The following is a 27469-nucleotide window of genomic DNA, read 5'->3' as shown; positions in this document are numbered from 1 at the left end:
ACGCTTTTTTTTCCTATACATACATGTCTGTGATAAAGTTTAACTTATAAATTAGGCACAGTAAGAGATTAACAACAATCACTAACAATAAAACAGAAAAACTGTAACAGTATGCTAGCATTATTCTTCTTGGGCTCTGGGGCCATTAAAATAAGGATGACTTGAACACAAGCAGTGCGGTACCGCGACAGTTGATCTGACAACCAAGACGGCTACTAAGTGACTGACAGGCAGGGAGCACGTGCAGTATGGACACCCTGGACGAAGGGATGATTCACACGGAGGGTGGGACAGAGCAGGAGGATGTGAGATTTAATGATGCTGCGCAGAACGGCGTGCGATTCAGAACTTATTGTTTATTTCTGGAGTTTTCCATTTAGTGTTTTCAGACCATGGTTGAGGTAACTGAAACTGCGGAAAGCGAAACTGGGAATAAAGGAAGACCACTGTATTGCGCAGTGGTGAAGGTCAGGCTTTGGAGTTGGGTAGACTTGGAACCGAGTCCCAGCTCTACCACTTACCCATTGTGTGATCTTAAGCACCCTCTGAGCTGCAGTTTTCAAATTATAAAACCAAGGTAATAGTATCTACTCACGTATCAGGTTGTCCTGAGGATGAAGTGAGATGTGCATATGTAAGTGTTGAATATTGTGCATAATAATTATAAATGTGATTTTCATAAAATAAGCACTCACATGCGGGTGTAACTCTTACAAAGCCTAGAACCTAGAGGTCCAGTCTTTAGAAGTGGCTTTGAGCAAGGCTCAAGAGCAAAAAAACATAATAATAAGCAAAACTCCTGTACTTGGGTATTCTAAACCTGTCAGGGGACTCCAGGTATACCATCCAGAGCGAGAGCGATCAACACTTGATGTCTTCTCCTTCCATTCCCCTTGCGCCACCAGGTTCTCTGTACGTTTCTCACTACAGGTCTCCCAAATCACTCCTAGCACCAGCCTGAATCCCTTCCTCCCCTTCCCTACTCAGTTATCTCTTAATCTGTGACTAAACAAAGCCGCTTTCTCAGCTCGGAAACAGGCCATCTTCAGGAGTGGAAGAAGAGGACGTCTGATAAGAAGAGATATTGCATCTGCTTTAGTGCGCTGGGGAAGGACACAGCTGGGAGAATGGCCTGGATCACGCTGGTCCTGTCCCAGGAGGTGTTACTAGTAATAGTTGTATTATTACTAAGACAGTGGGGACTACTAACCCCAGAGCTGCATTACCAAGCAGGATGGGAAATCCTTTCTCTGCTGCTTCTTCCAGCAGGCAGTTTTGCCATGGTGGGAGGTGTTCCAAGAATGATCGCACCAGCCAGGTAGGGACAGAGCAGAGTGTCTGCAGCCTCCCGCTGATAGCCCCGATTTCAGCAGTCAGTGATCTTTTTCTCTCTGTCTTGTTTTTCTTTCTTTCCCCTACTTCTCAGTCTCATCGGACCAGATCGAGCAGCTCCACCGGAGATTTAAGCAGCTGAGTGGAGACCAACCCACCATTCGGTAAGATCTCAGCTGGGTTTGGGCGTTGAGTGGGTCCACAGCTTTTGGGAATTTTCTTTCCATCTCTCTCTTTCCCTGAATGCTCTGTGACTCTGGGAGAGGCCCTTGGTTACTCCAATTTCTGAAGCAAACCTGTAGTTTTAATTTTTCTGGCCTCTTCTAAGACAAGATGTTCCCTAATAGGAAGGAAAGAGCCACATCTGTTTCTATTGGGATCAGAAAATTAACTAGAGTGGAGACGGGGAGAGGAGGAGGAGCTATGCAGCCACCCTCTACCTTACTCTGACTCCCTCAAGTGGAATGTTCTCCTGGACTTGGGCTTGGAATCCCAGACACACATCAAGGACGTGTTAAATGCCAGGGTCAGTCATGCCCATTGCTGGGGCACAAAGGTGAATCAGTTGTGGTGCAGCCCAATTCAGGGGTGCGGGTATTGACAGGGGGCTCCCTGTCTTTTGACCCCACTTCCTCTGGGTTAGTTCCAGCCTCAGGCAAGATGGGGGTGGCAACCTCAAATTTCTATCTAGGAATTGACATTCTACGTCATGTTCTAAACATTAATCTTTTAGATGCCATCTAGGTTACTTCTTTATGAGGAAGAATGTCTTGAACTGTGTTCTGTTGTAGGTGATGGTCGAGTTATTTCAGACTAGATTAACGAGGACCCTGTAAGTGAGTTGATCCTCACAGAGTTGGTGAGGAAGCTTCAGGTTGAACCATACCAAGCAGAGTTTGCAACAAGTGAGCAGATTTCTATCACAAACTCATGGATGTAGTTTCCTGAAATAAACATTTAGGGTCTCGAGGTTACAGCTGGAACTTTAAAGCAAATTTTTTAATGGTCCAGGCAAACCTTCCTTCTTAGTAAGCAGACTTAAATTTCACCTACATTTTATGGGAACTGACGTGTAAATATCCACTCTCTCTTGTCTGTCTACACAGAGGCATATTGTTAATCCACTGCATTGTCATCTCAAAGCATCAATTACAAGAGCTGAGATTCCGATGGTCTCACGGTTGTTATGGCCTCCCTCTGGTCTCAATTTAATTGTACCTAAGGCAGAATTAAAGGCAATTAGGATTTACACCTGTTTCTACATATCTTGCTTATTACCAAGCCCAGTAGAGGAGAGTGTGCCTGAGCCCAGCGAAAAGTCACTTGGCTTCTCATTGGCTATAATGGAGTCAGGTGCCCAGGTCTGAGCCAATCACCGTGGCCAGGGCCCAGAAATACAAATTGCTTTTTCCCAGAGCTATGAGGGAGTGGGGACCAGGGTCGGCTTCCTCCAGACATAGGGCTGGAAGGTGGTGGTTTCCCCAGGTCAAGGTGGAGCCTCCTGGGGCCGTAGGTTGAGGAGTGGGTGCAGGGTGGGAACAGCTCAGCCGGGCACCGAGGCCTAACATGGAGCTGGCACACATGCACACTGGATATTGAAAAGTGGAGGGTCAAGGGCATGCTTCGCTCGTTCCTTCAGAAGTTCACAAGCATCTGCTCTGTGCTGGGTGCTCAGTACCTACACTGGTGGACACAGCCTCCGAGGAGCTCATAGTGGAGGATGTGTGAAGGCAGAGCCCCTTTCTCCTCAAGATAATTTTCCAGCAAGCCGAGCTCCCAAGCTGCCTTGGACTTATTGTTCCGGGTCTGGGCTCAGATCCGGCCTCGGCTGCTGAGAGGCTTTAGGTTCCACTTCCATGTGTGTTTAATTCTTCAGACTTGAGGGATGCAGAAGCAAAAAACCAGAATTCGGAGGCAAACTTTCAAGTCCCTCTCTCCTAGTCCTGATCATCCTTTAGTTTTCCTCATCTCACTGAATGGCAACTCCACTTGCAAGTGACCTCCTTCATGCCATTGGCTTTGTGACTTTGGGCTAGTCACTTTGTTTCTCTGAGTTTGTCTCCTCATCCATAAAGTAAGCATGGTGGTTTGGGATTTGATTTGCACATTAAAGACAAGCAAGATGCATTCAGGACGATTTAGCTCTGAGCTGGGTTCATTTGGCAAATGAGGTTGTGGTCATTCCACCCTGTCCTGAGATACTCAAGCAGGTTGTCTAATCTAATCTTGGGATGGAAGGTGGAGAAGGGACCCAGGTGCTGTGCGAGGAGGAGGAGGAGGCGATGCCATTAGAGGCCCTCCCTCTTTAAGGTTCCAGCATCCAGGCCCTTGACTGTGTCACCCAGCACCCCATCACAGGCCTTCAGGAGGACATACTGAAATATCATGCCCTAGACCAGTTCTTTTCCAATTCTAGTGTGTGCAGTGAATCACCTGGAAATCTTGCTACAATGCAGGTTTTTCTTCTGCACATCTGGGGAGGGGTCTGGGACTCTGCATTTCTAACAAGTGAGTTGGTGGCTCAGCAGAGGACAGTGCAGAGTAAGTTCTCTGTGGTTGGATGGGTAGAGGTTCCTTCTCCTGCAGGCACTGAGCATTCTCAGCCTCTCTGTGCTGATGACGTCAGGCTTCTACCTCCTAGTCCTCATAGGGATCCGAAATGTGAGTCTTTGGCCCTGCCCGCTCACCCCCGACCCTGTATGCTCCTCTCCTGCACACTCACCCCTGGGACCACCATATGCACCACCCTTGCCACACCTGCCCTCGCACAAGCCCTGAGTGTGTTTACCTGGTGGGTGGGGTCATTTTGGGGACCTAGTGAGCAGCCCCTGCTCACTAGCCCTCAGTGGCTCCCCCAGTACCCTTAAGGTCATCTCCATGCTCTTTAGCTGGGGCCCATAAAGGTCTGCGGGTGCTGGTCTGTGCTTTGCTGAGGGCTCAGTGTAGACCACTTCCTCCAAGATGCCTCTCCTGCCCCCTGAACCTCCACAGCTTCCTCCTGGGTATGCCCCATCTCGACCTTTATAGCACAGAATTGTAACTGACCCCTTTATCTACCTCCTCTTATAGACTGTTGACCCCTTGGGGGGGCAGGAACTGGGTCTGTCTTTTTCCTTGGCTCTAGTGGAGTCTGGGACTTGTAACACAGGAGATGCTCTGGGAGTAGTTGAATGAATGAATGAGAGCGAAGAAGTGAGGACAAGTGATTATAATGACTAAAAATGTTTATACCATAAAGGGTGTATATGAGACCTATTGTTAGTAATAGTACTTTCCTCGTAGGGTTTACATATTCCAGGTCAAAATTTAGCCAGGGATCTGGCACATGGAAAACGTTCACAAATGTACACTGTTATTATTTGAGCCTGTTTTATGCACTGCGCAGCAGGAATATGTTGCTTCAGTCTTACAAAACCCCGTAGGAAGTAGTGGCAGAGACACCTGTTCTTCCCACCTTACAGATGAGGAAATAAGGTTCAGAGAAGCCAAGTATGTCCCTGGGTCATATAGCTTATAAGTGGGGGAGCTGGGAGTTGGACCTGGTGCTGAGATCCTGCTGTAAGGAAGCTGTGGGCCTTGCCTTGACTTGCAAGTGACCTCTGAGGTCCTCAGTTTCCCTGTTCTGACATTGGGTGGTGGTGGTGGGGGGTGTTAAAATTCCAGTCATTGCAGGCCCTGGTCTCAGAGCCTTGGAGTCTGCCTCAGAGCCTTGTAGTCTTGTCAGCTGCACATGGTGATAGCCCCAGCCCAGCCTGCCGGAAGGAAGTGATTGACCACAGCTTCTTATGCAAACAAACCTGCAGGAAGGGCCTCCTCCCAGCCTCCTGGAAATGCTTTGCCTAATCCTGATCTACCCTCCATGGCCTGGAGAAGGAAGATTGGGTTCCTCCTGGCTGTCCTCCCCTGGGCTGGGATCTGGTCCACAGCCCTGTCCCCACTCTGCCAGGGATTTCCTGAGAGAGCCCAGGCTGGGCCTTCAACCTCTGTGATCCTCGGGCACATCTGGGTTACTGTGCGGGAAGTCCTGAGCTGTGCTGGGGTTTCTGAGCACAGAAGGGGTTCATTTCTTTAGTGTTTAGGGGGCTGTTCAGGAAAGCGGGCCTGGTTGTGGGGATGTTCCACCCCATGAGAAAGGCATTGATTGGGGTTCCCTAACTGAGGCCCCCAGCATCCCAGTCCAGTCTGTGATGGGTGTGGGGGTGCAGCTCCCTTTTCCGCCACCCTCTCAGAGAGAGAACATGACCATGAGCTTATTAGGATCTCACAAGGAGGCTTTAGATTACCTTGAGTGCAAAAGACACCTTAAAAGTGATCATTCAAAACTGCAGGCTGTATGAGATTTGTAAACTGCATTTAAAAGCTTAAAAAGAAGAAACTTAATAAATTGAATATAGCTCTCAAAAACCCCATGAGATAAAAACTACCAAAATTGCTTTTAATTTTAACCCACCATTTTCTATCTATGTTCAGTCTGGTCCCCTCTCCTTCCAAAAATCATCTCAGGTCATGCAGGGATGGGATTACCTTGAGGCCTTTAAAGCCCCACTCGAGGGCACCACTTTTATGTGGGTTCTTTACAAAGCCCAGTACCTGATTTTTAAAAAATGCATAATGTTGCATCCCTTTTCTTTCAGAGGGCTTCTCCCCCAAAATTGTAGATGCTTCAGAACCCTCAAAACCTGAATCCACCCTGACTGCAAAGCACTGAGTTCTGCAGCTTCCTGGTGAAATGCTTGAATAGAAAAATGTTTATCTAACATGTTTATTGAGCATCTACTATGCAGATTCTCTTCCTCTGTCCTCAGAAGCTTTCCTCCTAGCAGGGGAGACCCTCCATATGTAAACCTGTTAAAAGGTAATAATTTTAGATAGTGAAGAAAATACAGTAATGGCTTCTTGCACTTTTTCTTTCTCTAGTTGGCCCACTTAACTGGTGACTATCTTAAACAGCAACTTTTAACTTCCTGATAGCACTCAGGCAGGTTTACAGACACCCAGAAATAGACCTAGGAATATTTCAAAAGTACTTATGGGCCTTAGGAGGTCTGATTAGATAGAGCCATGTTACAAAAGTATTTTTAGATTCATCAAGCCATCAAGTGTGGAGTGATTCCTGGGATAAACACAACCACAGACACACACGGGGAAGGAGAAGGGACTGTGCGTTCGTTGTTGAACGCCACAAAGTGCAGAGCCGCATTCTGGTAGGCCAGATGGCAGGGCTTTGGCAGAGCGTCCTAGCTCTAGGTCCTGTTTTGCGACCCTCAGTAGCGCTTACGGTGGCTTTGTCGCCTTAGAAGACAGTGCAGGATCACATGCATAAACAGGAGCTCCAGCTGCCGTTACTGAGTACCAGGCACTGGGCTCAGTGCTTGTGTGGTCCCAGGGGTCTCAGAACCTTCTGAAGTTCCCACCATCATCCCCACTTTACAGATTGAGAAACTGAGGCTGAAGGGGTGAAGATCACATGGCAGGGCCATTCAAAAGCGAAGCTGGCTGGCGCAAGAACAGGAGCCCCAAACCGCTGCTACTGTATCATTCTTCTCCAGAATTAAGTCCCTTTTCACCCAGTCATTTGCTTCTAACCTGTCTAAAATGTGACCTTTTTTTTTGTGGTACAACAGTGAAGCTGTTTCAGTGTCAGTACTTAATTCTACGTGTTCAGTCCTCCCTTTAAAGCTTCTGTACGATGCTGCACATTTATTTCAAAAGAAATATCTGCAGTTGCTTGTAAAACTGCCCAAAAAGAAAGCAGGTGTGAGGCGGTGAGGGATGTCCCATCTGTAGGTGACAGTGTTAGGATAGTTGTGAGGAGGGGAGCCCCACACAGTCACTTTGGTGTGAAAAGGGTGCAGAGGTGACACAGGAAGCAGCTTTCTAAATGGCCTTAGTTTTATAGTGCATGCTGGCATATAAAATGTTTTATAGAGATTCCTTTCCCAGGATGTTTGATCCTGATGCACCCCTCGCTTACAAACAGGCAGGTGTTCTGGGCCTTCTGGGGCAGATTCTAGCGCCGACGGTGCTGGGGTGAACGGGAAGGTGAGGCTCCCTCCTCGCTGTGGGGGGGGGGGCTTCCTTTCCCGTGGGGGGTGGGGGGGCGGAGCCAGGAAGTAAACTAGCATATAAGCAAGCTCATTATACAAGTATGTCATGAGACGTGGGGTTAAAAGGAAACAGGGCAGAAAGGATGCCTCCCTTGGGACCCTAGTTGGGAGAGGGGCCATGGGACAGGCGATCAGGGAGGACAGAGGAGGCCACACCATATTGGGCTGAGACCAGAATGGAGAGAAGGAGCTGCTGTGTGAAGGGGAGAGGGACTGGAGCTCTAGGCAGAGGGAACAGAAGTGGCAGGGCTGGGGGACGGCCCCGGGCTTTGTCAGCCTGGGTGATGGGTGGTGGGAGGGGAATCGGAGCGTTGGGAGCAGGTCACACATCCTGTTGCCCTTGGAATGAAATACGCACCCATGGCTTGAAACACCACCCTTGTTAAGCTTACATTTGTGCCCCCGCCCGGGATCTCTCCCCTGAACTCCAGACTCATGTAGCAACTGCCGTCCGCTTGATGTCCAGGACACATGTCATGCTTAACATGTCTGCACTGAGCCCCTCATCGTCCCTCCCAGACGTCCCATTTGTTCAAGGTGAACGACGGTCTCACCTTTCCAGCCACTCAGGCCCGGTTCCCTGGCGTTGTCCTTGGTCTGTCTCACGCTCATCAGCAAGCACTGCTGTTTCTCTCTCCAGCACGAGTCCAGGGCTGGCTACTTCTCCCTCTTCCACTGCCCCACGCCAACCCTCCCGCCACCGGCATCTCTGGCCTGGGTTACTCCAACAGCCTCCCTGTCTGCTCACAGGAACCTGCAGAAGGATCCTATGAAAATGTCGCTTCTCCACTGAGGACGTTCCATCTCACCCAGTGAAAGCCCAAGGCTGCTCCGTGTCCTCCGGGTCCCTGCACAGTTGGGACCTCGCTGACCTGCCTGGTCTCCCCGTTCCTTCTCCGGCCATGTGGATTTTCTTGCCATTCCCCTCCCCGCTCAGAACTGTTCCTTCACACTATTCCTTCTTCCTAGAATGTTTTTCCCCTAGAGCAGGGTTTCTCAATCTCAGCACTATAGACACTTGGGGCTGGATCATTCTATGTGGTGGGGACTGTCCTGTGCATTGTAAGACGGTGAGTGGTGTCCCTGGCCTCTTCCCACTAGATGCCAGTAGCACCAACCCCCAGTTGTGACAACCAAAAGTGTCCCCAGACATTCTCAAATGTCCCCTGGTGGGTTAAGAACCTCCCCTTCTTCAGGTCCCTGGTCAAATGTCATCTGTTCTGTGAGGCCTTTCCTAACAACCCCATTTAAACTTGTACCAGCCTCCGTGGTCTCCATCCCCTTTCTCTGCTTAATTTATTTGTGAAGTACTCATCATTGTCTGCGATACCATTTTCCGTCTTTATTGTGTTGCTCCCCTGGATCCCATGAGGGGTCATGTCTGTCTTGTTTGCTGCTGTGGCCTGCACTTGGCACAGTGCTGGCACATAGAAGGTGCTGTGATGCTCTGCTGTAATAAGTAAATGCCAGGTGTCAGGAGGGACGCATAGGCCTGGCATGGAGCAAGCACAAGGGTGAGGTGTGTGCCCAGGAGGAGCAAACTTGGTGATGCTGCCCAGCTTTTGAGAGAGGAGTTTGTGGGGGCAGGGGGACCAGGGCTTTTTTGCCAGAATCTTGTGCAAAAGTATGTGGACAGGAAACCCTGGTGCATTTGGGCAATTCCAAGCACTTTGAAACATTTGGAGATTAAGAGGTCAGCAATTCTCAAACATTCATGTGCACATGAGTCCCTGGGGATGGTGTTAAAATGCAGGTTCTGATTTGGTTTTCTGTGGTGGGGTCGAGATGACGCATCTCTAACAAGCTCCCAGGTGGTACTGATGCTGCCTGCCCAGGGACCACACTTTGAGTAGTTCAGCATTGCCTAGGAAGATACATGCTTAATGAGATGCAGTCCCTGCCTTCAGGAGTCCCCATGGGGCCTCAGTTTCCTCTCTGGGAAACATCAAATGCTACCCAATGAGTATGGGGAGGGGTGCTGGCTTGCAGAGGAAAGACTGAGTGGACTCCATTGAGGGAGCCCCTGACCAGCAGGGAAGCAGAACTGCAGGCGGAGAACCTGGAGCCTCGCCCTATTCTCAGCTCAGAGGTCAATATGCCTTGGTGGTGGTTGGGGGGAGCCCTAAGCCCAAAACCTGCAGAGAGAACTTTGCAGTTGAGCTGGGCCTCAAAAGGTGCCGGAAATCAACCTACACCACGAGGCTTGTGGAAAAACCCAGCCCAGCCCACGAGGTTTTTTCAGTTTTGTCCTTCCTTTGTGGGCTGGATGCTCGTCCTGCCCTCTTCCTGGGTCTGGATGGGGCCTCCTGGGCTGGGGGCTGGGCGGGAGCAGATGCCCAGTGAAGTCCAGTGAAGAGCTCTCTCTCTAAAGTAGAGACGCATGACGTGAAGGAAGGAAGTGACGGGCGTGAGGAGTTGTGGGCCGGGGAGGACAGTGCACTCAAAGCTCCTCTGCTAGCTGCGTGACTGTGGCTTGGCCATTTGCCTCTCTGGGCCTCTCATTCTTGCCTGTAAAATGGGATCATCTGTGTTGCCCTTCAAGGGCACATGGGGGTGATGAACATTGCAGTGCTTAGCACAGCCTGGCACAGTGAGAGCCCTTTGGGGCTTGAGAGGGACATTAAACCCCCCCGGGGCTAGGGCTGGCCCATGGCTCACTTGGGAGAGGGCGGTGCTGATAACAGCAAGGCCATGGGTTCAAATCCCTATATAGGGATGGCCAGTTAGCTCACTTGGGAGAGTGTGATGTTGACAACACCAAGTCAAGGTTTAAGATCCCCTTACCGGTCATCTTAAAAAAAAAAAAACCCTGGGGCTCGAGCTCCCCTGGAGGAGGTATGGAAGGTGTGTGCCCTAGAGCCCTTGTGGGCAGATCTCCACGGTTACTGGGACAGAATTGCTGGACCACTGGCCACCGTGAGTCAGCTCCACCCAAGGGCAGTGATGTGCCCAGCCCTGGTCACTGGGGTAAAGGAGAGGCCACTCCCACAGCTGCCACCTGGGCAGAGACACCTTCAGCTGAGCTGGTTCAACCAGCCCAGCGGGTCCCTGTTGGCAGGTGGGGAAGAAGGAGAATAGGACCAAAACTAGCACCTGTGGCGCATTAAACCACGAGGATACTCCTCTTAGCCGTCCCAGGCTCTGGGCTCAAGACCTGGGCTCTCTTTGTTGAAAAGGAAGGTTGGCAGGTGTCAGGGTGTGTCCCTGAGGACCAGACAGCCAGATCTCACTCTCATGGGCAGCTGCTCCAGGGCCGGGGCTTCCATGCCACTACCTGAGCCAGTCAGTATCATTCTTAGCAACAAGAAGTGTATTCTCTCTGCCTCAGTTTCTCCATCTTTAAAATGGAGAAAAGTACCTACCTTTTATGGTTGTCCTGAGCCCTAAATAATAATGTAAAGCTCTCAGAACAGTACCTTACACCTTGGGAGTACATAGAAAGTAAGCTGCTCCTGTTGTTATTATTGCTGCTGCTACTCGTATTAAACTGCTGCTGCTATTGTGGTTACTACTGCTACTGCTGCTACTGCTATTACTGTTATCTTTATTTTAAAATTAAGAGCTCACTGTGTGTCAGGCAGTATGCTGAAAACCTTACATAGGTATATCTAAGTTACTCATCTCCTTAACCCCATGATGCTACCTGGATAGTCCTACGATCCTCATCTCAGAGAGGAGGAAACAGAGGCTTCAAGATGTGCTGTGGCTCACCCAAGACCTCATGCCCAGTAGGGGGCAGAGGCTGGGTCAGCAGCCCGCCTACCCCGTGTGCTGGACTCTGCACTACCGCCTTTGATACAGAAAGGGTTAAATATGTGCCCATCTCGCAGATGAGGAAACTGAGGCCCCGAGAGTAAGGTGGCCATGGTGAGGGGGAGGGTCTAGCAGGTCTCTATGGAGAGAAAGAGCAAAGGCAGCTGGGGTTCGAAGACATCTACACAGGCCTAAAGAGGTCATGAGGCCAGGATCTAGGGACATTATGCCCCCAGCTCAGTTCCCAGCAGTTTGGGCATCTGCCTCGTCCCATGGCCCAAGAGCTGCCTTCTGTGGAGCATGCACTGTTCTCAGGACACTGTGATAAGCATGTTACAGGTTTTATCTCATGGAGCTGTACAACAACTCTGTGAAGTTCCAGTTTCCAGAGGAGCAAACAGGCTGAGAGAGGCGGGGTCATTTGTCCTGGGTGGCAGAGCAGGGTAGAACTCAAGGCTGAGTCCAGAGGCTGTGCCCTTCACCCCTCAGTAAGCATTAGTGTGCCCACTTCACAGATGAGAAAATGGAGGTTAGCAGTAGCCAAGATTCACAACCCCCCTACCCCACCACTGGCCAATGAAAACCAGAAAGGGTTTGGTTTCATTTCTCACATGCTAACTAGCCACATAGCAGCTGGCTGCTTTTCCTTTCTCTCAAATCTCTCCAACTCCACGTGGTCCCTTCATCCATCAGGGATCTGGACTTTGGGGAACGGATCCTGTTCAGCCAAGGAGAGTAGGGCAACAGTGTTGGGGGTAAGAGCTTGGCTCTGCCCTGCCCAGGTTTGACACCCCCACACCCCGGCTGGGCCAGCCTCAGCAGGTCGCCAAACATCTCTGTGTGGAGCCTGATATGTCAGGGATAATAGGAGCTGTCAGGGTGGTGCATGAATAAATGAGATTGCACAGGCCAAGTCATTTGTGCAGTAATACGAGCTGTAGCTGTCATTGTCCTTTCGTGATTTCATAGAATTTGATCATCTCCCCTGGTAACCTTGCCTCGTTCCCAGCTAGAGGACTCTGGTCTGTCTGTTCTGTTTCCTCCTGTGATTGCCTCCTGCCAAGGAGGAGAAAGGGGAGGACAGCCATGCTCTTCTAGTGCAGCGGGGGTATGACGTGTGTAGAGAAAAGCACGTGTCGCAGAGGGAGGGAGTGTCACAAGTCCACCCCTGGTCCTGTGCCCAGATCCAGAGCAGAACATTCCCAGCCCCCATGCTCCCTCCTGGTCACCACCCGTAGGGGTCATTAGCCGTCATCCTGCTGCTCAGGCTGGTGTCGGCACTTTTTGTTCTTTATAGTAAGGAAAATTTTTAACAGCTTTATGGAGATGTTATTCTCATATTATACAGCCCCCATTTAAAATATGTAGTCAATTCTAGAATACCTCAAAAAGAAATACACCCATTAGCCATCTCCCCCACCCCCACCCCCCACCCCTGCAACTGCTACTCTACTTACTTTGTGTCTCTGTGGATCTGCCTATCCTGGACATTTCATGTAAATGACATCATACAATACTGGCCTTTTGTATCTGGCTGCTTTTTTACTTCACTTAATGTTTCAAGGTTCATCCATATTGTGGCATGTTTCAGTACTTCATTTCTTTTTATGGCCAAATAATATTCCACTGTATGGATATACCACATTTCACTTATCCATGCATCAGTTGACAAACATTTGGGTTGTTTCTACTCTGTGGCTGTTATGACTAATGCTGCTATGCAATTCATTCATAGGTTTTCAGTTCTCTTGAGTATATACCCAGGAGTGGTATTGCTGGGTCATGTGGTAACTCTGCCTTGAACCTTTTGAGGACCTGCCAGACTCTTTTGCAAAGCGCCAAGCCAGCAGCCTACTGCCCTCAATCCAGAACAGCCAGACCAGGGTTTCCTTGCCTGGGGTTGGGGGATGGACCTCAGACAGACTCTGACCCCCCAGAATGGGATACAAATCCCATGTCTCTGTTTTAGAAACAAATGCCCAGTACATCTCCTGGATTCTCAAAAATACCTCGAGCCCCCAAATCCTCCTGCCCAGTCTACAGGTTAGAGGAGGAGACAGATAAATGAGGTATATTTCAGCTCTGTCTCTTAACTCTGAACTATTCTCGTGGGACTTATTAGGGATGAAAATACAGCTTGATATGTGATGCCATCTGACAGCTGCTGTCTTTTCTTACTCTTTTCCTGGTGTTTCTCTTTGGAAAGCAGCAAGGAGAACTTCAACAATGTCCCTGATCTGGAGCTCAACCCGATCCGATCCAAAATCATCCGTGCCTTTTTCGACAACAGGTGGGCTCTTTTCCCTGAACTGTCCTGGTAGCAGGCAACTTTGTGTTTTGTAACTTCTTATGGTGCACATGTGCTCCGAACAGCCCTTTAAGTAAATGCAGATAAGAGGGGATGGTGTCAGGTAGGGGTTATGAGCACATGTTTGGGGTCAGACAGTTCTGGATTCATAACTGGGTGACCTTGGGCCGCTCACTAGAGCTCTCTAGGCTTCAATATTAGTTATCTGTGGCTGCATAACAAATTATTACAAAACTTAGCAGTTTAAAACAATAAACATTATCACCATTTCTGTAGTTCAGGAATCCAGGTGCAAACTAGCTGGGGTCTTGGGCTCAGGGTCTCTCATAAGCTTCAACCAAGGTGTCAGCTGGAGCTGAGTTCTCATCCCAAGGTTCGACTGGGGGAGGCTCTGCTTCTGTGCTCAGGTATCTCATGAGCCTCTCTGCAGGGCTGATCACAGCATGGCAGCTGGCTTCCTTCAGAGTGGGACAACTGAATAGAAGGGTGGGGGCCCAAGGTGTGGTAGTCACCATCTTTTTGTAGCTATATCTCAGAAGTGATATCCCATCACTTTTAGAAGTGAGTTACTAGGTCACCCCACAGTTGGTGAGGGGACAACACAGGGGCATGACTATCAGGAGGCAGGGATCATTGGGACCATGTTGGGGACTGCCTCAGTTTCCCTGTCCATAACATGGAGATAATAATAGCACCTGCCTCACAGGGTTGCCATGAGGGTGCACTGAGATGATGTATGTTAGAGCTCTGGGGGCTTACAGAGAAATATGCACCTTGGCCAGCATCCCAGAGCTTATGCCCCCAAATGTCCATTGCTGTTTAAGTTGAAAGACTCATGTGACCGGGATGGAGACTCAGTGTCTGAGGTTCCATGGAGGGGGTGAGGGTGGGTATGCCCTACCCAGGCTGCCAGGCTCTGTGGATAGACACACCATGGCCAATCTGTCTGCTCTGGTGTTCCCATGTCTGCAGAAATGCTGAGAAACGGAGGATAGGCAGAAAGAGGAAGAAAGGGGACAGGCCTGTTGTGACAATTAGACTGATGGGGACTTCTTGATGGTTTTGAGTTGTGCAAGCATGTTCCACTCAGCTCTGGTTCTGTTAGGGCTGTGGGACCCTGGGCAAGATACTGGGCCTCACCTGGGACTGTGACTGCTGGTGATGGGGTGGGGGATACTCAGGCTGCCCCAAAAGATGCAGAGGCCTTCTTCCAGGTCCTGAGGGTGAGGCCCGAGGAGGGAGTGACCAAGATTAAGCAGGCAAAGCAGGGAGAGAAGGTGCTCCAGGGGAACAGAACTGCATGTGCAAAGGCCCTGTGGCACATGGAGCTTGGGAAGCATGAGTGGCAGAGGGGGAGGCCTGGCTGGAGCACAGAGAGGCTGGGCATGGGGACAGGTGTGGGGAAGGCAAGGCTGTGTTGTACAGCACCTGTAGACCATCAGGAGGGGTCTTGACTGTAGCCTAGGAGTGGAGTTGGAGGCACTGATGGGTTTCAAGTTGAGGGTGTTGGAGGTGAACCAGGTTTGTACTTTGCAGATGTTGCTGTGGCTGCCAGTGGGTTGTAGGGGCAGAAATGGGGAACAGAACCAAAGGGCATATCGTGGATTCCGGTCGCCCAGGCTTGGGCCAGGGCTGCCAAGTGGAGGTGGGAAGAAGTGCACACATTTGAGATCCTTGGGAGGAGATAGTGAGGAAGGGTTGGTCTGGATCTGGAAGTGGAGGTGGAGGTGAGAGACCTGGCACCAGACGAATCTTAACAAGTCACACTTGCCAGTGAAGGTCTGTGGAGCTTAAGTGATTTGTGTGAAGTCACATAGTCAGTGGCAAAGACAGGAGTGGAATTCAGTGCCCTCACCCACATCCTTTTTTCTGGGTGGCTGGCCGGTGCAGGGATGGAATCCTGGACCTTGGTGTTATCAGCTACACTCTAACCAACTGAGCTAACCAGCCAGCCTGCCACCTCCCTATCAATCCTGCTTTTGCCTGAGGTATCTCAGAGGTGGGCAGTGTTCAGAAGCCAGGGCCCGAGTGAGCCAGAGCTGGTTGGGGGGCTGCCGGGCAGCCAGGGGCAGACACCAGGTCAGCATTGGGGACCCAGCCCTCTGTGGAGCAGAGCTGGAGTAGGAGCAGGACCCATGTCTCCCAGCAGCCCTAGGGAATCTGAGGCTTAGGATAACAGTGACGGTAATGATACCGGCGAACCTGCTTCCCCAGGGGCTGCGTGAGCCAGCCTGGAGCTCGGGCCTTGCCAGGACTGGGAGGGAGTGCGGTCAGACTGGATAGGGGCACAAGGGCACTTCTGGGTGGATGAGAACATTCTGTATCCTGATGGGGGCTGGGTTCCAACTTGGGTCTGTCTGCCTTGAGATCCCAGACAGATCCAGGAGTTGTGTTTTTCGTGCTTAGGGTAGAATTCTGGTGTCTGCTGGGCTGTTCTCCATGAGTGGCTGCTTGCCGGCTGCCTCTGTTGAGGGGACAGGGTGTGGGAGAAGGGGCTGGACTGGTACCATCCTCTGGTCAGAGGACGAGGGGGCACGCCCTGAGCCTTCAGCTGCCAGACTTTGGGTAGTTGGAGGTAGCAGCCTCCTCCGTACTTGGAGAGTCTGAGGTTAGGACAGAGCCATGGGAGGGCTGGCATAGGTGTGATGCTCCCTGAACGATAGAGGAAGGGACATCAGTCGATAGGGAATGTTGAGTGTCCAGAAGGTGGGCATTGAAACAAGTACCTGTGTCTGAGGAGGACCCAAGGCAGGGACAAGCTTGCGGGGACCCTGAGGAGGGGAGGGAGGCAGGAAGGGGTGGCAGGGGCTGGGCTGGAGCGGGTGGCTGGGACTGGTCCTCTGGGGCCTGGGAGACCGGGTAGGGCTTAGGGGTTTCCCAGAGAGTTGGGGGGTGGGGTGGTGGCTCTTCAGAAGGGTGTTAAGCATGGGGGTTGACAGGCTCTGGTTTGTGTTTTGCAAAGCTCATTATGGCTGCATGTGGCGTGCGGGGGATGGGGGCGGCTGGACCAGGCAGCTGCAGGGCCAGGATAGAAGAGGAAGGATCCCAGAGAGATGGGAGGAGGGAAGCTGGTGACTGACTGGATATGAGGGGGGCACGGGGGAGCCATGGCGACTCCCGGGTCTGGGGCTGAGGGCCGCTCACGGTGGGCCTGCTTTATGGAGCCAGCATGGGAAGACGTCCAGGGACCTCTTGGGCCTAGCAGGAAGTGGAGGGCAGTGGCCAGGGGTGGGGTAGTCAGAGCCTCCCCTGTAGGTCCTGGGACCTCATCCTCCAGAAGCTGCTTAGAGAAACCAGGTGGGGAGAAAGGGAGGTGCCAGTGACTTCACAAGTGGCCCAGAAGTGATCGAGGAGGGAAGTTAAGGAGAGGGCTCGCCCTATCCTGGACCCAGAACAACTCAGAGGCCGCAGCTGGGAGCTGTGAATACTGGAGAAGGGCTTCAGTCATTTCCTGTACATTCCGAGAGGGGGGTGAAGGAGCATTTCAGAGGAGGGGCTGGAAACGGAATTTTCTTTTCAAGAAATAGCCTAACCTTTGTTTTTAAGACTCTTTGGGAACAGGACTGTGAACTGAGAAGCTGGTCGTGGGAGGCATTTTGAGAAGGGTTCGACCCACGTTTAGGGGCTCCACTCCTTACAGGATGATCAGAAAGTTAGCAGAGCAAAAGTACTGCTCTAGATCAGGCGTCTTTGCAAGAAGAACGAAGCTGCCGTGCTCTTGGCCTGGGTTGCAGGTGGGTCTTGCTCCAGGTGCTGAAGCTTCTCGTGTCTTGACCTTCTCAGCGAAGGACACATGCCCTGCCTTCTGGGGCCTTTCACACTTTGCCCGGTCCTAATCTTCATCCCTCCTGCTGCAGCCTAAACTGCTTGGGAAGGATGTGTGAGCCAACCACAGCGAAAAGTGCCCTGGAGCCCAGTAAGACGAGGGGCTATTTTTATGCTCTGTAAATTTGGTCTATGCCCAACAGCAAGAACTTTGAGATTGTTAAGCAGTCTGTCGGGAAGAGCAGTGGGAAGCTTTGTAACATAGAAGAGTTAACCGGAGACTGAATACTTTTCGAGACTGGGCTTCCTGAGTCTGGGGGAGGATTTCCTCGCCTCATCTTTCAGATTTGTAGTTTTATGATCCACCTTCCCTAATCCAGGCTTCTGATCCACCTCTTTCTAGAAAATCTCCTAGAAGAGAAAATTGGGAATAGAAAGATCTGGAAAGTGTGGCAGACACTTCATGGGCCCCCAGGTAGAACCCAAGTAAATTATCCGAACACTAGCCATGAGTTGTTAGCCGTCCTGGGCCTGCTGGAGAACTGTCCCTTTTCAAGGCCCATGGTGAGAAGCTGGGGAACCCTCAGCCTGCCAGCCAGATGGCAACCCGCCCCAGCAGCCATCAGACTCTCGTGGATGAAGTCAGATACTGATAAGCGTTTGGTGACAGTGGGTCAGGAGCTTGTGTTTAGGGTCATCTCCAAGCCATTTTATCAACTACTGTTTTTCTCTGTCAGGACCCAGGCCGGACAGCTTGTTAGTATGCTCCTGCACATCTCTGAGCACCCACTGTGTGCCAGGCACTCTGCTGGGCATGGGGTGGACCCAGCATTACTTACATCCCTGAGCCCCACCTGGAACAGAGCACTTTCTTGTCCCCTCCAAAAAAGCACATTGACAGGGACCACTTTGAGCCTGCATTAATGTATTAAAAACTTTCGATCGTTGGCAGACTTTGCACTTTGGTTGTAAACAAATTACTCAGACCTGCCTGCAGCTGATCACTGTACTAAAATTTTGAACCACTGATAGAGATCAGGGGCTTGTAAACTTTTTTTTTTCCCCCCCAGAAAAAAGGGTGGGAGAGTAATATTTTAGACTTTGCCTGCGGCATACATGGCCTCATGGTCTCTGTCGCAACTACTCAACTCTGCTGTTGTGGCACAAAAGCAGCAGAAGACAATGTGTAAATGAATGGGCATGGCTGTATTCCAATAAAATTTTATTAACGGACACTGAAATGTGAATATCATATAGTTTTCACTAGTCGTAAAACACTTTTTTTTCCCCCCGAAATCTTTTTTTCAACCATTAAAAAATGTGAAAACCCTTCTTAGTATGTGGGCTGTACAAAAACAGGCAGCAACAGGCTGGATTAGGCTTGTGGGCTGTACTTTGCAGACCCTGAGTTAAAGGAAACTATCAGGAGATGTTCCTTGGGTAAGTTATTGAATTGCTTGGTGCCTCAGTTTCCCGATAATGAGTGCCCACCTGTATGTGCCATAATATACCCACGCATTCCTCTGCCTGAGCCCTCATCAATAGCTGTGCAGTTGTCTGTCTCCCCCGAACCGCCCAGAGGGTGAGCTCTGTGAGGGCAGGGTGGGGGCTGGGCTTTAAGCTTCTGGGGACCCCAGTGTCCCCGCGGAGCAGGTTCTTGGGAAACAGAACCCAAAGCGAGAACAGCCATCATGGGAGAAGCATGTGTCCAGAAGGGCTGAGTTTTTGTGAGCTGTCCGTAGCAGAAGGACAAGATCCAGTTTTCAGTTTATTTCCAACATCCCCCTCGTTGCTGCCTCAGGAACCTGCGCAAGGGGCCCAGCGGCCTGGCCGACGAGATCGACTTCGAGGACTTCCTGACCATCATGTCCTACTTCCGGCCCATTGATACCACCCTGGACGAGGAGCAGGTGGAGCTATCCCGGAAAGAGAAGCTGAGATGTGCGTGCCTCTGAGCACCCCCAGCACACATGGGCCTGGGCTGTGGCTCCCCAAGTCCTTGGAAGGCGGGGTGCCCCTGCAGCAGGAGGGAGCGAGGGGTCACCAGCCCGTGTCCCAGTGTTTCTCTCTCCTGAGTTGCACCTCAGCAGGCTTGTCATCATTTCTCAGCACTTTGTGGCTTTCTGGGGCTAGAAGAGGGTTGTGGGGTGGATGTGGAAGGACAAGGTCCTTGGTTCCAATGGACCTGGGCTCCGATTCGGCCCCTTACACTTCGCGGCCATGTGATCTTGAACTAGAAATTGGCTGTGCTCAGTATGAACACGCTTGTGGTTCTGAGGATTCGGTAAGATCACCGGGACAGAGCCCTCTGCGCGTGAGTGGTGCACCCTGAAGCTGGTCCCTCTGCTCTCTCCTGCACGGGCTGTGCTGTGGTAGTTCCTCGGCTCAGCCTCCACCGTGTCCTGGCTCCAAGTGTGGTTAGTTGTGATCTTGGCCAGCAGCAGCATGGGGTCCCAAGATGTGGCCTTAGTCACATCTCCTTTGTTCTCTGTGGACTTTCCCATGACTCCTGATGTCCCTTTCTGCCTTACCCCGAGGCTAAGCCTCCTCATCAGGGAAATGTCAACATGGGGGCTTAGCTATGTTTAGCTCTGGAATGTGCACGTGGGGGCTGGTGGGAACTGCCGGGGCTGGGTGTCCTGAGGCCCTCCTATGGCGCTCTGGACCAGGCGGGTGCCTGGCATTCCTCCAGCTGCCTATTTGCTCCAAGGGCCAGGTTGGGGGTCTTGGGGGCCATGGAATTGGATGGACTTGGGTACAAACCCGTGGTTTCCTGTCCCTTAGTAGGGTGGCTATGGGCAAGTATCTTAACTTCTGTGAGCATTAACAGGCAGCCCTGATCCCATGGGGTCGGGCAGGGATTAGAGGAGGAGACGTTTGTGAAGCACTTTGCACTGATAAGTGCCAGTGCAGAGGACAAGGCGAGGCTCCCTGAGGCAGAGCTGGCGGAGGCGGGGGTAGTTCACCTCCCTGTGGGCTCCTCACGTCTGCTGGGCCGTGGGATGCCATGTCAGAGTTACAAGCCAGAGGAGATGCTAATGTCCCTGCCTACCCTTTGGTGGTCAGCTCAGATCAGCCAGGAGCCAGGATGCAGGCACTGTGGTCCATGACCTGCCATAGGGCTAAAATGATTGCACCGTCTTGGGTCTGTCAGGAATGATATTTTGAAATAGTAGCCATGTGGCCCCGTGTTAATGATGCTTATGTTGCATTATCTACCCTCACAGTGTACCAGGCAATGCTAACTCCACTAGCTCTAGCTCACCCAGCCCTTCTAAGACCATGAGGTAGACACTCTTGTTCCCATTTTACAGATGGGTAAACTGAGGCTCAGAGAAGTTAGGTCACTTGCCCAAGGTTACCCACCACGAAGTGGCCAGTCTGGCCCTACAGTTACTCCCTTTACCCTATGGCTTTGGCATTGAGGACACCAATCATGGTGTCTTTTGCTCCATTTGGAGATTTCAGAGTGAGGAAGCCCAGTGGAACAGGAGGATCTGGGGCTCCCTTGACTGAGCCCCTCTCTCTCCCCTGCTGCCCCCAGTTCTGTTCCACATGTATGACTCGGACAGCGATGGCCGCATCACCCTGGAAGAATATCGAAATGTAAAGTATGCTTCTCTGCCCTGTCCTGAGTTCCTGGTGCCTCCCCTGCCCTGTGACCTCGATGGAAGCCCAAAGTGAACATTTGTCTCTGCCCCACCCGGCAGGTGGTAGAGGAGCTGCTCTCAGGAAACCCACACATTGAGAAGGAGTCAGCGCGTTCCATCGCCGACGGGGCAATGATGGAGGCGGCCAGCATGTGTGTGGGGCAGATGGTGAGCGACATGGGGGTAGGGGCGGGCTGGGGAGCCAGAAACTCCCAATCCACACCACTTTGGTTATGGTCTGTGTTTGTGCAAGGCCTTGGGGCTAGGGCTCGCCAGTCTAACCAGAGCCTGGCTGGAAGCAGAGCTCAGAAACCTCTCCCGGCTTTTCCCATTCCCAGGAGACTGTAGGTCCCAAACCCTGGAGAGCCATGTGACCCAGGGAAGCGCAGATCTCAAGGCCCCAGGCTGGCGGTCCAAGAGAGCCCACTATGTAGCCTCCCTGGCCTCCGTTGGGCACTCACGGGCAGCACTTGGCACAGGCCTGCTCAGCGGTTGATACAGGCTCGCTTTAATTTATTTATTTGTTATCAAATGAATCAGGCAATTTGCAGAGCTCTCTTTGGGGCTGAGGAGACCTGGTCTGGGATCAAGCCGGGGAGCTGCGGTGGGGGCCGGTGTGCAAATGAGCCAGAAGAGGGGGCTTGATTTTCACATGTACATTGCTTCGGAAATTTTTTAGCCTCGTTTTACTGGTGGGGAAACAGAGGCTCAGAGAGCATAAAGAATTCTCTGGAGTCGTGATGGTTCCCGTGCTGGGTGGGCTCCTTGTAGGGTGGGGCACAGCCTACCAGCACCTCACTCCGTGGGTTTAAGCCCCTGGGGACCACTCAGGCAGGCAGGTGACCATCTCCATGGATTTTGCTCCCTGTGGGGTTTGGCTGGTCCCACTGACAGTCTCATCTCTTTGCATCTATTAAAATGGCTGCGTCTCTAGACAACTTGGTGGCTTTGTGTTCCACGCAGCCCACAGTGGAAAGGCGTTTTCATTTCGGGTCCTACTGTGTATGCCCCAATCCTGTCATTGGGGCTCCGAGGCCATGGACAGGGGGCTGTGGTAATCTTCCTGGCCTGTATATTTTACCTGTCTCCTTCTCGGGCCCAGGGGGAGGCTTCTGGCTTTAACAAAACCACCCCACTCAGCAAATTAACTACTGTGGGAAAGGGCTTGTGACCTCAGTGGGGGGACTAGGGATCCCCCGCTGGCTTGTCGAGCCAAATTCCCATTTGATTTAATTACACTCTCCTTCCTTAAATTGCTCCCTGTCCCAGTTGAGTTTCAATTGGCAACCGTTTTCTTAATTTGCTGTAGTAAAATTGTTGGCAGCTGGCAGCTGCTGATCTGCATAAAATTCAAGCGGCCTCAGAAGGCGAGGAATCTCGGGCTGAGGCCTGGCTTCCTGGGTGTGGGTCCCGCTGCCCACAGGCCCCAACCCAGCCGAGACAGGCCCATGGAGCCAGGAAGGCAGCCGTGACACAGAATGCACACGTTTCTCTTTACTTACAGATATTTGTGTGCTCTTTACATGCTTTCTGGAGTAAACGTTGACCAGACCGAGCTGTGTGCACAGCCTGAGCTTGGGGGCGAGCACCATTGATTCAGTACCATCTGGCCTCTGAGGACACTTAACATTTCTGTCCATGCCACCTGCCAGAGACAAACCCTCCATCACGATCCATCCTCCCTGCTTTAATGGACTTCCAACACCAGTTATTGACTGGGGCACTGATTTCTTTTCTAGAGGCCACGCTCAGTGGAAGCGACCTGGCGGCTTGCTTTGCTGGGGTGGCACCCTAGGGTGTTTCTCCTCCCCCGACCCCTTCTGCCCTTTCTCCTGGCACTGTGCACCCACCCTCCAGCCCTGGTCTCTGGCCAGTGGGGCCTTGTCTATAATTATCCCCCCTTGGCCAGCCTGGGAAGCTGGGGTGGCCCAGCACGGGGAGGGCAGCCACTTCTCTCCGTGTCCATGGGTGGGAAGAGAGGGAGAAAGGAGCCTTCAGGGACGGGGCTGTCCCAGGCCAGCGGAGAGCTGCTGGTTTTTTTTTTTTTTTTTTTTTTTGTCATTTTTTCGTGACCGGCACTCAGCCAGTGAGTGCACTGGTCATTCCTATATAGGATCCGAACCCGCGGCGGGAGCGTCGCCGCGCTCCCAGCGCAGCACTCTACCGAGTGCGCCACGGGCTCGGCCCAAGAGAGCTGCTGGTTTTTATAAAATTTTTTGTTTAACTGTAAAGAAGAAACCAAAAATCTGCAAATTCCTGCCTCCAGAAACAGCCCTAGGTGACATGGAGTGAGCTCGCCTACTCCCAGCCGACAAGCAGCCGTGCCTCTGTGCCCTCTGCAACCCTCATCAGCAAAACGGGAGTACGAGCAGAGCCCACACCCAGGCTGTGGGGAGGCTGGCATCAGGCACTATCAAATGTTAGGAGCAATTAGAAAGCTCTCAGGACGCACCTGGCACACAGCAGGCACGCAGGGAGAGCCCACTGCTGTTTTCCAAAACGCACATTGTCCAGGATTTCAGAGGTTCACAGAGAGCTGCGAGTCCCTTCCCGCCCTTCTCCCCTGCTGCCCGCAGTCCTCTTCTCGAGAGGGAGATGCCCTTGGTGAGCCTTTTCCCCCCATACACCATCATATACATGTACACTCAGGCGCCGCTTAACGACGGGGAAATGCATCGTTAGGCGATGTCATCATGTGTGAGCATCACAGGGCACACTTACACACACCTGGATAGTGGATTGTAACATGCACCTAGGCTATGTGGTGTAGCTTATGGCTCCAGCCACTGTCACATATGCAGTCCCTTGTTGGCTGAAATGTCTTTTATTTTTGATTTGCACAAAATGGAATTGAACTGGCATGGCTTTTCCTCTTCTCTGTGCCGATCCCCCACATCCACAGGGCAGACAGCAGTGGCTTGGTTAGCAGTCTGCAAAAATGTTTGCAGACATGCATAGGATCTGTAGACATTTTCTGCTCCTTGTCAGTTTTTTTGTTTCTTTTCCCACTATGCACATATCTCAGAGCCTTTTCCATGTCAGCATGTATAGATCGACCCTTCTTAATGGCTACTTTGTAATCAATATTGTGGACAACCAAGATTTACGTAGCTGGCCTTCTATTGATGGACACTTGGGACATCTGCTGGCTTTCACTGTCACAAAGGGTGCTGCAGGGTGAGGTTTTTGAAGGTTGCACGGTCCTGAGAGTAGCAGTGAGAAGGGTAGGAGCCCCACGTATTTTTCGTGGTGTCCCCAGAGCAGGAAGGACGCAAGTGGAGACTGGTGCTGGCAAATGTGTAGGGAAGAGGCTCCTGGGCAAAGCAGAGGCTACCTCGCAGCCACACCACAGCCCCACCTCCCTGGTGGCCAGACATTATCATGGTGACTCACGGGTCACGGGGGGTGGGCCACACAGGCCAGCCCGTTGTTCCCTTTCCCCTTTCCCCAGTGGTCTGTGAGATTCTGTTAGCCCAGAATAGTTCTTATCAATGCAGGGCATGATGCAGCAGGACCTAGAGTGGCAGGAAGTGTCTTTTAGTGGCCGGGCTGCTGAAGACTGGCAGTGAGGGAGATTGGCAGTGAGGGGGGCTGTGTGGGGAAGAGCCAGTGCTTCTGTCCCCTGTATCCTCCCTGGGGGTCTCAGCAGAGGGTGGGGAGTGCTGCGCTGAGCTTGCTGTGCCTAGCCTCCCATCCCAGCCTCCAGCTGGTGAGTGAGGACGTTGGGGGTTCAAGTTGACGGGCCTTGTGCTGGAGGCAGACAATCCAGAACAATCCCTCTCTTCTCTCGTGTTTCTGCCTAAACAGCCCCAACCATTTGTGTTCTGGGGGTGGGGGGGTAGGGAGGGAAGTGGAGGGAGGGAGAACGTCTCCTGGCAGAAGCTGGGTGAGGACGCCGGGGCTCACTCCACCATGTTCTCTCATCCTCAGGAGCCTGATCAGGTCTACGAGGGGATCACCTTTGACGACTTCCTGAAGGTGGGTGTCTAGGAGGAGAGGGAGTGACCTGGGCCTGGTGGCCTTGGCGGGGACTTCAGAGGGAGCCTTGAAGACCTCATGGCACCCACTGGTCAGGAGGAGACTGTCCCTTGACCTGCAGGGGCAAAGGACAGGGTACTGAGTGACTGGCATCTCAGTACAGTGGGGCCAAGCCTGGGCATGGCCTTGAAAACAATTTACACTAGTTTCACTTATTTGTTTCGAAAGGGTAATATTCACACATGGTCAATACAACGTAAGCAGTACAGAGGGTATACAATGAGAAATTTCTTTCCCGCATGGGACCCTGGTGGCCCTTCTCAGAAGCAGTCCCTTTTGACAGAATAGGGATCCTGGGAACTCTCTGCCTGTACAAGCAGCGGTGTTTCTCAGGAGCGCACGTGGGAGCAGCCTGCACACAGGTCAGCCCTTGCTTCCTTGCTGTGATTTGGGATGTTATTTTACATGGCTGCCCACTCGTCCATCCTCCTGTGAGGGATCCTGCAGCCCTGCAGTAGGTGTTTAGGCTGGTGCAGGGCCTTTGCTGTTACAAACATGCTCTGAGGCTGGGAAATAAGACCCATTCCTTGCCGTTTTGATAGTCAGAAACTCTGTGGCAGGGAGGAGAGCCCACCTCTCTGCCTGGTACTTTGGCCACAGCATCCTGATGATGGTGTCCCCAAGCCTTTCTGGGAGTTGAGGAAGATGAGTTCAGGGGAGAACAGAGTCAATTGGGGTCATGGTCCAGCCATGCAGTGTCCAGGTTTCATCTGGCCTGGGTGGCACCAAAGGGTCTGAGCCCTATGGAGCTGAGGCTGTGCAGTCCAGCTGGGCTGTCTTCTGAGTCTGCACCGCTGACCTGGCCTGTCATCAGGATTTGTGCTGTGCATAGGGGGCCTGCTCATGCAGGAAAGTGACGCTCCAGCAAGACAACAGCAGAATGAGGAGTTAGAAGACTGGAGGAGGCCTTTCCTATAATGTTAAAAAAATTTAAAAAATAAAATAAATAAAATAAAAAATTAAAAAAAAAAAAAGACTGGAGGAGGCGAGGGAGGACTGGGAGGCAGGGATTGCTGCTTTAAGCCAGAAGACAGAACAAATTTCTTTTTTGCCTCAGAAACCAACCACCTTACCCTGAAGGTTGGTCTCCACCACACCCCTGGTGCTCCCAAGCCCATCTCTGTACCCATGGGGGACTTTTCTAACCAGCTGGCCCTCCCTGGTCCCTTCCAGTACCCTTGGCGACCCAGTTGCCACCTGACATTTAGCAGAAACCACCCTGGGTGTCTAGGTATGTCCCCGAGAACATTGCGTCCACCCAACAAGGGTCAGAGCCCCTCCACTAGAACCAGATCTGTGTTCTGTGTGTCCTCTACAGCACCCCGAACAGGTGCAGGACACTAGGAAGCACCTGCAGGACTGCAGGCAGTGGGACAGTGGCCTCCCTGTCACCTGGGTGCCCATGGGGCTCTGACTTTCCCCATTTCCAGCCTCGTGGCTGTCTTTGGAGGTGCTGAGAGTTTAAAGTTCTTGCATAAGCAGGGAGACAGAAGTCACCTGCCTACCATGTCCCTCCATTCCTGTTTGTGTCCCCCGCAGTCTCTCCATCTGTGGACCCATGGGCCCTGAGTTGCCAAGGAGCTGACAAAAAAGAGCACATTCGTGGATGCAGTGGGGCTTTTTAGTGTGGGTAGACAGCCTTTTGGCCCCAATGTCCATTAGGGCCCTGGCCAGGGTGGACTGTAATGGCAGTACCAATACCGGGCACGTGGCCATGGACGTGATCTTTGAGTAGAATTACCTTTCCTGGGCATAAGTCCGTCTGTCTCCCTGGGATTCTATAAAGACCAAATGTCTGTGGTCTTTTAATTAACGATGATGGCTTGATGAAACCTTACAGTTGCACAGCCCCTAACAGCGTCCAGATGCTTCCATGGTGAGGATGATTCCATCTGAGCCCCCCACAACATTCTGTGAAGTGGGCAGCACGGAGGTGGGGTGGTCCCCACATTGTACCAATGGAAAGGGGGTTTAAGGGAGTTACATAATGTGCATGAAACTCACAAAGCCTGAAGTGGTGGGTGAGATGAGCTAAGAGCTTGGATTCAGTACTTAATAATAACTTGCTGTGACAATCCCAGAAAGTATCCAAATGTCAGAGCCAAATTAACCAGCAAAAAGACAGATGGGAGTGTTTCTTCCTTACTTAGCTCAGTCTTGAAACTCAGCCTTCTGGTCCTCACCTGCCCAGAACATCTCAGTTGGTAGTGGGGGAGGGCAAGAGGTGGGAGGTGGTTGGGGGCAGGAGCCAGGCAGCAGTGGGGACACCCTTTAATGTGGCTGCGTCCATTCCAGATCTGGCAGGGGATCGACATTGAGACCAAGATGCACGTCCGCTTCCTTAACATGGAAACCATAGCCCTCTGCCACTGACCTGCTGTCCCTTCCACAGACAAACTGCCTTTTGCAGCGGGGCAGCTTCCCTGCATGGCCTGGGGCAGCGAGGCTGGGGACGTCCTTTGTCCTTTCGCTATGGCTCCTGTAAATAACCAAAGCTCTTCCACCCATCTCGCATC

The 27469-nt window shown here is 51.9% G+C and overlaps 1 protein-coding gene across 1 annotated transcript; it reads left to right on the top strand.

Moving 5' to 3' along the window:
- Positions 1–248: 248 nt before the first annotated feature.
- TESC (tescalcin) lies at positions 249–27469 on the top strand. The gene is made up of 8 exons (XM_063087732.1): positions 249–285; positions 1427–1496; positions 13402–13482; positions 19067–19206; positions 20810–20871; positions 20976–21083; positions 24846–24893; positions 27249–27469. The coding sequence occupies exons 1-8, from the start codon at positions 249–251 to the stop codon at positions 27324–27326; spliced, it is 624 nt and encodes a 207-aa protein (XP_062943802.1). The 3' UTR covers positions 27327–27469.

The sequence above is a fragment of the Cynocephalus volans genome, chromosome 2 (assembly GCF_027409185.1).
Source record: "Cynocephalus volans isolate mCynVol1 chromosome 2, mCynVol1.pri, whole genome shotgun sequence".
NCBI classification, from domain to species: Eukaryota; Metazoa; Chordata; class Mammalia; order Dermoptera; family Cynocephalidae; genus Cynocephalus; species Cynocephalus volans.
Note: the sequence above shows the minus strand (reverse complement) of the source record. Positions and strands in the feature narration are given on the sequence as shown.